General features: G+C 28.4%; 1 protein-coding gene across 1 annotated transcript; it reads right to left on the bottom strand.

Annotated features, from left to right (window-relative positions):
• Positions 1-487: 487 nt before the first annotated feature.
• LOC131171263 (putative receptor-like protein kinase At3g47110) lies at positions 488-7,309 on the bottom strand. The gene is made up of 3 exons (XM_058130733.1): positions 7,084-7,309; positions 2,071-2,268; positions 488-1,540 (listed from the first exon to the last, which is right to left on the bottom strand). The coding sequence occupies exons 2-3, from the start codon at positions 2,241-2,243 to the stop codon at positions 871-873; spliced, it is 843 nt and encodes a 280-aa protein (XP_057986716.1). The 5' UTR covers positions 2,244-2,268; positions 7,084-7,309; the 3' UTR covers positions 488-870.
• Positions 7,310-10,129: the final 2,820 nt, after the last annotated feature.

The raw sequence follows: 10,129 nt of genomic DNA, 5'->3' as shown, positions 1-10,129 counted from the left end.
GCTTTTACAAGTAGCTTCACACTTCTACCAAGTGTTATCCCAAACACTTTTCACAACCAAGCTTCAATAGGTGCTTGAATGACCTCTCATAAATGATAATAATGTGTTTAAAACTCACTCTCACTCAATACAACAGAATCTATAAAAAAGAGTTGAGTAGATAAGCCAATGATGAGCATTAAAAATACTTTGAGCACTTTGAATGAAAGTTTTTATGATTTTGAACAGTGGAGAGACTTTCATTAAGTGCAAAATGGCCAAAGGAAGGTGTATTTATAGCTTTGGAATGTTTTTTACCGTTGGAGAACTCATTTGAACGTTACAGATACGAATTTCAAGAAATTAGCCGTTATTTTGTCGTTTTCTGCGATATTGTGCAGAGTTGAGACAGTTAGCATACTTGAGAAATAGCAAACCAGTTAGCATACTAAGTAGCAAACCAGTTAGCATACTAAGTAGCAAACCAGTTAGCATACCAGGAAAACTTTTCTGCATAACTTTCAAAGCTATAAAACTTTACACCAAATCATAGTCAATTAATTTTTAGGCCAATAATGATATTTAAAAGAGAAAAACTTTTGAGGAATTGAAAATAAACATCATTGACTTCTACTCCTCAATTCTTTTTACAAGCAATCCTAAAAATAAAACTAACTCTTAGACTATATGTACCTTCAATTCTGATTTTCAATGCAGCCTTGGAAGGTAACATTTTCTTCTTTTATCTCTTTTGATTCGTCCTGTGTTATCTTTAGAATGTTATCCTTTCTTCAAAAGCACGAATCCATCATGAGATCCTTGTGTCTTTTTCTTTGAGATGCACAACACTTAAAACAATGTTAGTTTGATTCTAGTTGAGTTTTGGTATCATCAAAATCTATGCTCCTTTGAGCTTGTAGGGTCAACAAGGCCTACATTGTCAGGTAGACTACCACTCAGTTGGCTACCCAGAGCTGACAGTAAGGTTAAAGATGTGATGTTGAAAAATGATGGAGGGATTATACCTGATATTCTGTTAGCTGCAATGGTGAAAATATTCAAATTTGTCAATCGACCCATTTCATTTGGAATATTTCCCTCCAAGTCATTGAATGAAGCAGAAAATACGGTAAGTGATGAAAGGTTGCCTAAAGAAGGTGGAATTTCTCCGGTGAGATTGTTATTGCGAAATGCGAATATCTCCAGCTTTGTAAGAGAGCCAAGTTCTGCTGGGATTTTTCCAGCGATATTATTCCGTCGAAAATCAATCGTCTTAAGCTGAGAGCATTCAGTCAATTTGAGTGGAATTGTACCATGTAATGAGTTATTATTGACAAGGAATTCCTGCAGTCGAAACAAGTTGCCAACTTCCTGAGGAATTTCACCCGTTAAGCTGTTGTTTTGGAGGTTGATCAACATGAGAAAACTGAGGTTGCCAATGTATGGTGATATAGACCCAAACAGATTCTGCCCTTCTAAGACCAAGGAGGTGACTCTTTGATGGCGGCGACCGCATGTGATTCCAGTCCAATTGCAGAAATGGAGAGAATCATTCCATGACCTGAAGACAGGGGCAAAGCCAGTAAATTGATTTAATGGAGTAAAAAAATTATTTTACCTAAGTTAAAAGAAAAAAAAAAAAATTATATACAATGATAAAATATCCACTGAAAAAAATAAAATAATATATTTAAATATATAACAACAATAGAGCGAAAAAAAATTTCATAAAATAATAAATTTTTATTATAATATTAAATTTATTATTATCACCAACAATTTTTTTAACATCTTTCAATATATATAATTAAATTATTAATAAATAACTGATCTTTCAATTAATTTTGAAATTGAATCTTTATAATTCTTATTGTAAAAAGTAGTCTTTAACACTTGCAGCTAATACTAATTATCATATAATAAGTACAACAATTGTCAAAATAAAAAGTCTAAATTTATTAAATATAATAATATTTTAAATATTTTAATAGGATAAAATTATTTTAATGATTATATATATATATATATATTTAAAAAAAAAAAAGAATTGAATGGGTCACCCCACTCAATATGCAGTAGATCCGACCTTACCTGAAGATGCCATGTGGATCGCTGATCATCCCTTGTTTGATTTTAAGCAAGGCAAGTTGATCTGTAGCTTTTCCTGATGAAGCATTGGCTTGCAGCCACTGTAAGTTGATAAAGAAGAAAAGAAACACTTGCGCAAATACAAGTGTATAAAAGCTTGGCAGATGTAACTTCATTTGGTATAAAGAGGCAGGCAGGCAGCTGGTAGAGTTTCAGAAGCTATATGAGATTGCCAGAAACTCATATGTAGAAAAGCATTTTATAGCTCTCTGCACTGAGAAATTATTATAAAATATAATGAACACTAAAAACCGCCGAATGAAATAACGTTTTCCACAACATATTAACAATTCCAATTGTCTATATTTTAAAATTGAACCAAATAGGTCCAGTCCTTATCATAGGCATCACATGATTGCAACGTTGAGTGTCCCTTTATTTATTTTATTTATTTTTTATTCAAAAGCCAGGATGCTTAGAAGGTATAATTATATAAATAAATACTAAAAATTAAAAATTTTTCTTTTATTTATCTTGTTAATAATTTATATAAATAAAAGACGAATTTTTAATTTTGATATTTGTTTGTATGATGATATCTTCTAATTATCCTGCCTTGAAAGTTTTGAAAATAATAATAATAATAATAATAATAATAATAATAATAATTAACTTGATGGCAAGGGACCCTTAACGTTGCAATCTGACGCACATGATGAGCATTGGATTTAGTTGGTTCAACTGCATATAGACAATTATAAATTAAACTTATTTAATTTAAATAAATAAATAGATTATATATTTTACAATAATTTGGTTTATAAAGCTCATCAGGCAAGCAAATAAAGTGATGAGAGAAGTGACAATGAAAACGACATTTTAACCTGCGATTTTGGTGTATTTTGACAACTTTAATCAGATGATATTAGAAAATAAAAATATTAATTTGACTAGTGTTTTTTTAGCATACTACAATTACTTGATATTTGTATATATCATATAACACTAGAAATTGCTAATTTAAATGACGTTATTTTTAGGTTCAACATGTGCACCATAGTTTTTATCTGCTATAAAAAATTACCATTTCACTTGGCGTTCTCTAATGTCCCTCTGTACTTTGTAAATAATTTCCATTTCACATCATATTGATAAATATTTAGTTAGTTTTTTTTGTTTCTTTCATTTTGGTTGTTCTCCTACTAGATTTTTTTTTTCACTTAGTATGCCACGCCCTTAGATTTGGGTGGCTGAGTGTGTTGAGATGGTCGATCAAGCTAAGCTTTTAGATAGTTGTGACCATCCTAAATTTTTTCTTTCTTATTAATAAAATTTTGCTTATAAAAAAACCCACATTAAGGTTGAGAGTTAAAAAAAATGTTTTCTTAAAAATATTTTAAATATTATTGAAAAATATATTTTAAAAATTATTTTATTATTTTATTTTTTTATAATTAAAATATAGTAAATTTAATTTTCAATTTATTTTAATATTTTTTAATAAATTTAATTTTCAATTTATTTTAATATTTTTTAATAAATTTATTTAAAAATGTGTATTATTCTCTATTTTGATATTGAGAGACTAAAGAGTCATGCCAATCACCGATTTTTAAGAGACTAAAGGCTTGTTTAATTTAGAATTAAATACGGTTGATAGCTGATTGTAACTTATATGTCATAAGTATTATATACATAAAAACTTAAAAACATAATTTTTTATGCATCTTCAGATTTTTTTTATCATATAAAAATACATTATAATTATTAGTTTAGTTATTACTTCTAATATTTTATATTTATTTATTGTTTTTTTACAATTTTAATAATTTATTAATATAAAGTAATTAATTTAAAAATAAAAAATTTAATTAATAAATTTTAAAAAATTAATAAAATCTAGATAAAAAATAAAATTAAATCAGTCATATCAGCCCATAAAAAAGCTTTAAAAATTGAAATCGATGAACCAATAGCTTATTCATACTACAATTAACTACCAAAAATCGATTCCTAAATTTTACTAAGGGCCTGTTTGGATTAACCGTTGAATACAACTGATAGCTGTTAGTTGATAGTTTATTCTTGTTAGTGATAGGTGATAGCGATAGTGATGATAATTTATTTATATTAAGTGTTTGGTAAAATTATATTTAGCTGTTACTGTTAATATGTGAAATGACTAATAAGGGTATATATCATATAATTTATTTTATTATTTAAATGAATATAAAATTATAAATTTATTACATTATATTATTTATTTTATTATTAAATTAAATATATAATTATTAAATTAATATATTATATTATTTAAATAAATATATAATTATTAATCTTTTAAATTATATCATTTATTTTATTATTGAAATAAGAAAATAATTATTTTTTTAAGGTAATTAAATAATTTTAAAAATAGAGAAAATAATAAAATAATTATTATTGTTAATAGAAAAAATTTATAATTAATTTTAAGTTTTTGGATATAAATAAATATTTTATATTTTATGTTATTAATAAAAAAATATTTTAACAAAGTTGAAATATGTTAATTAAAATGTTAAAATTACAAATAAAAAAATAAAAATATTAATAATATTAATTTTCAAGTTAAATAAAAAAGGATAATATGGTCAAAATAAAAAATAAAACCAGATCAGCTATCAGCTGATGAGAAACAGCTCTAAAAATAGAGCTGATATAAATGGGTATCATTTCAGTTGCCCATCAGCTATCAGCTCTATTTTTTTAAGCTTACCAAACACCACAATTTATCTGTTTGGGTGTCTATCAGCTATCAGCTGCACCCAACAGGTAAACCAAACACCCCCTAAATACATCTGAAACCGTTGTCAGCAACCTTAAAACCCTAAACGAAACATCAACTAAAAAGTAAAGGTAAATCACCAATCCTCAGTTCTGAAAGAGTGAGAAAATTTCCTAGGTCTAATGATGGCTTAAAGTTTATGTGGAAATCCTCCAGAAATTTTTAAAAATAAAGACTTGTGTTTTGCATGCCGCCATAGACATTGAATAATTAAAAATTTTATTAATTCCATATCGTCACCGTTGAAAAAAAAATTATTTGCTCTCAATTAAGAAAGAGAGAAGGTAATGTTAAAATTAATTTTGACATTCCATGTTAAACTAACAGTTAAAGTAATATAGTTGACTGAAACAATCCTAATAGAACAAGCCACAATAGCAGCCTAATGAGTAGGTGAGTTGTAACCCTTGCTTAGATTTTAATCAACCCTGCAAAACTGGCCTCTTCTTCGTCACATGTTCTCTCTTGTGGTCATCATTTTTACCGTTCAAACATTTATTTTATTTGCTAGATTGAGGTATTATGGGGTTAATTTTATTTATAGTCCCTCAATTTAAAAATTTATCTTATTTCTACTCCTCAATTTAATTTAATTTATATTAATATCACTCAATTTTCATTTTATTTAAAAAAAAAATCCTCCAACATGAAATAACAATTTTTCAAGTAAAACTCTCTCTCCCTTTTCTTTCTCCCTATCTTTCACATTCTAATTTTTTTTATGGTCAAATTAATTAGTAGTTAATAATTAATAAATTATTTTATTTTTAATCAAATTTTTATTAATAAAATTATTTATTAATTTGTATTGCTTCATTTTGTTATTAAATTGTTATTATTAATTTAATTTTATTAAACTTTAATTTAAATTTTAATTTTTTATAAAATTTAGAAGTAAATTTAGAATTCAGATTAAAATGTTAATTCGCATTAGAAAATCAGTATTTGATTTGAAAAAGTTAAATGAAAAATTATTATAAAAAAATTTTTTCTAATACAAATTAATATTTTGATACAAATTTTAAATTTTAAAAAATTTGAATTAAAGTTCAATAAAGCTAAAATCTACAACAAAGAGTAAAAAATATAAATTTATAGATAATTTTATCAATAAATACTTATCAATTAATTTGGACATATTAAGAACTAGTAGAATACCCGCGTTACATGCAGATAATTATAAAAATTATATAATTAGATTATTTAATAGATATTTATGGTATAATAATTTTGTCTTATATTTTAATAAATGGATATTGTTAAAATCAATATAAAATAGAATCAAATATAAAAGATATATATATATATATATATATATATATATATATATATATATATATTAAATGATTAGAAAGCTACTTTTTAATTTGATTAACATAGTAAATTAATTCCTTCACTTTATCTTAATTATGTTAATAAAATAAGAAGGAAAAATATTAAAAGACAAAAATAATAAAAAAAATTCAAAATGGACCATATTAGCTTCACATAAAAAGAGACCTTTCATTACTAGTAAATTCAGTATATAGAAAGAAATTAGCACATAAAAAGATACAATTGAAAGAAGAAAATCCAGCCTAGCTACTAGCTAGTTCCAACCTTATGATGGCATTAAAAAATTCTAACAATTTCGTGAAATGAATTAAAACTTGATAAACATGTCAAGTGACAATCATCAACAAGGTAAACATATTCAATCAAGGAGGGAAAATACTGAAACAAATAATCGAGCTCCAATCCAATGCCTCTATGACTCCATGAAAACAGAGTATATGTCAAATATTTGGCAATTACTTAATCATTCAACCATTTGCAAGAAAACCCACATAAATTTCATTTCTTTCTATTGACATTATGATGAAACTCGACAGTTATTATATAATCTTAACTATAAAGTTTGAATATGATGCATTTATACTATACTGTAAATAGCCTTTATCTTTTTCTTAATATTACAGATTCTCTTGACAGAACAAACCTCTACCTTGCACGCATGGCTGTTTCTCTCTATAAACAAATCTCTACGCTCTCTATATTATTCGATTACAAGCACAATAGAAAAGCTGAAATCGAAGAAAAATTATAAAGATCTAACACATGGATTCGAATATATGAATCCTGAGTCAATGGACACATATATCTCTATGTATGATACAACTCTTTGTAACAGAAATCAACCACTTTCGTACCTGGGGACAGAGAGGACCGAGAATTTGATACACCGAGATGCAATTCGTCGTCCTTTGAGCTGTGCCAGAACGAGGCACAAGCGGAGACGGAGAGAGGGAGAGAGTAAAACAAAACAGAGGTAAGTCTTAATTTAATTATATTTTTGAACTGCAGTTGCAGAGTGGGGAGACGACCAACGGGTGAATACTGCAAAATCGAACCAGAGTTCAAGTCATTATTTATAAGTGAAAGAAAGCTGGGATGAAGGAGAAGAAAGTCACGACATGAAAGAGACAGGCTGATGTATATTTCAATTTCATTTCATCTCACCACATGAAAGAGACAGGCTGAGAATACGCAGCGCTAATAAAAACGCTTACGAGACGAAGCTTTTTTGGCGCAACTTTAACTGTGCAGCGCTTTTACTTTTCAAAGCAAAGTTAGGAAAGAGAATGAATCTGTTTGAGGGAGAGGATAAACAGAGGTCAATTTTTCATTTAATTATATATTTTTTAACGGTAATTGCAAAGTGGGGTAAGTGATGCAAAGACCACCAGAATGCACGTTATTTAAAAGTAAACGAAAAAGTGAGTCTGCAATGATAGAGACAGGTCGAGATATATTTCAATTTCATCGACAATTTTGGCCTTTGATTGCGCAGCGCTTGCAAGCGTGGAGTGAAAAAAAAAAATTAAGACACGACGCTAACAAAAACGCTTAAGAGACGACGCTTTTTTGGCGCAACTTTAGCTTTGAAGCGCTCTTACTTTTCAAAGCAACGGTTGAAGTAATAAAATATTTTATTCATCACACTCAGATACTGTTAGTCAGTCTCAATATTTTCTGAGACTGCAATTCGTCGATTGGCGAGCAAAGGAGACTCGTGGAGTCCTCGAGATTTTTGGAGAACGTGATTCGTGATGCTGTGATTTACACTGAGCAAGCGCGCTAGGAGAAAGAGTGTCACTGCGATGGATGTGGTGTATGCCCTCAACAGGCAGAGAAGGACTCTATGATTTTGGGGGTTACGTTTAATGCGTTCATTTTGCCGCGGAGGCCTTAGAACAGTAGCGTATCGATCTATATAAATATTTTGAATTATATTTATAAATTCGATCTATATACAAATCTATGCAACAAATGGACCTGTGATATTATATATTAATGGTAACTTTAAGAAATCAAATCATTAAAAAAAATAAATCATATGACACTATTTCATTGTAAGCAATAATTAAAATTTTAAATATTAAAATCACAAAAAATAATGTAAAGTGAATATGATTAATATAGTTATATTTTCAATATCATAGTTAATAATTATATAAGATATTAATTTTAAATTTAAAAAATATATTAGTCCAATTAAATATAAAAAAATAGAGAAAAACTTAAAAATTTTTTAAAAATAAATAAATAAAAATATTAAACAAAGAAAAGGTCACCTTTTTCATTGTATGCAATAATTGGAAATATAACTATATTAATTATATATTATTATTTTTTTATAAATTTAAAAATTAATATTTTATATAATTATTAATTATGATATTATCTCATATCCACCCATTTTTTATATTTTATTATTTGTTGATTGTTGCAATTATAAGGATATGGATTTTTTTTTTTTTTTTATTTAACCTTGACTGGGACTCCAATTTAAAATTTAATAATGATGAAGGACAATTTGAGCCCCTTTATACTGAAACTGAAATTCTTGATTTAAGAATGTCTGCCATCATCTGAAATTAAAAAAAAAAAAAAAAAATCATTTGCAGATTGTCATTTGAAATCCTTTCACGTTGAACCTCAAAAGAATCCAAGACAACTGGTGAAGATTAAACTCTTAAAAGCCCATCTCAAGTATTGCTGAGCACAAGATGTCGGGTCCATCCATTTTCAAGATAGCTACTTCATAGCACAGAAACTCACAGGTGGTTGCACAAATTAGGACCTAGTGAAATGGTACATTCAATGTAAGCAGCTATTTTTCTTTATTATATGGGAACAGTAACATTATATTTGAGATTACAATTTGACTTTGGCAGCATTATTCCATTTCTTATGGTCCATCAACAACTAACATTACTTTTTTGAGGTTTTTGGTACAAAGAAAATGCTACTAAAGATTATGATGTGAAGAAGTTCATCACCGCATCTCAAGTTCCAGAAAACTCTTTAACAGCCTGCAAAGAATCTGATGTGTGGTAGAAGCTTCATCACCGCCTCTGTTCCTCCAGAAAATTCTACAGAGTTGTAGAATTATCAAGGGTGAGGGAGAAACATCATCACCGCCATACCAGAAGCTTCATCACCGACTTCAAAATGTGGCCCAAGTTTCTTTATTTACCAACTTAGTGCAGTATAAATGGGTGTTGAGTTTGTGTAGTAGGTGTGCAAGTATGACCGAATGTGTGCAAAGTGTGAGTGAGAGTGACTAGTGTGTGAAGTGTGTGTAAACAAGTGGTGTGAGTGTTTTAAGTGAAAGTAGTGTGCACGTGTGTGAGTGGAGAAAGTGAGTGTGTGCTATGGTGTGGTCATGTGCACCAAAGTTTAGGTGTGAGTGAGTTGTAAATTTCAGTTTAGTCCTTCCTAATAAAAGTTTTCTTCACTCAAGTTCTCAGTTTTGGGCTTTCTATTTCTTTTGCTCCCAATTTCTCAACATTTTGCTATCAAAGCCTGACTGTTTGGGACTGTTAGTCAGAGTATTGTCCAAGGTACTGCTCAAAGTTCTACTCGTGTACAATCTAGGACTGTGAAGCTTGCTAGTCAGGGACCACACTTACTTGGTATTATAAGTGAGATTATACCAAGTCACGATGGCAAATTCAGCTGGTGTTGTGGGGAGCATTAAGAAGCTAAATGATGCCAATTATAAGCATTGGCGCACGTGCATGCAATCTTATTTACAAGGCCATACTTGTGGGCCCTTATCGACGGAGCAGGGATGACACCACTGTTAGTAGTATGCCCTAGAGCATATCATAAAATTGTATCTTGTAAATATTTAGTCTCTTTTAATGGCATATGCCTTTTTCTTTAAAATTTAAATGATTTAAATTTAAT

The sequence above is a fragment of the Hevea brasiliensis genome, chromosome 12, assembly GCF_030052815.1.
Source record: "Hevea brasiliensis isolate MT/VB/25A 57/8 chromosome 12, ASM3005281v1, whole genome shotgun sequence".
Classification (NCBI taxonomy): Eukaryota; Viridiplantae; Streptophyta; class Magnoliopsida; order Malpighiales; family Euphorbiaceae; genus Hevea; species Hevea brasiliensis.
This window is presented reverse-complemented; position numbering and strand designations above follow the sequence as displayed.

Bases quoted from the DNA above. Each gene is read 5' to 3' on its own strand.
- LOC131171263 (XM_058130733.1), bottom strand. From the start codon at position 2,243: ATGAAGTTACATCTGCCAAGCTTTTATACACTTGTATTTGCGCAAGTG. The intron at 1,541-2,070 runs GTAAGGTCGGAT...CCCTGTCTTCAG, and splicing joins GATCCACATGGCATCTTCAG to GTCATGGAATGATTCTCTCC.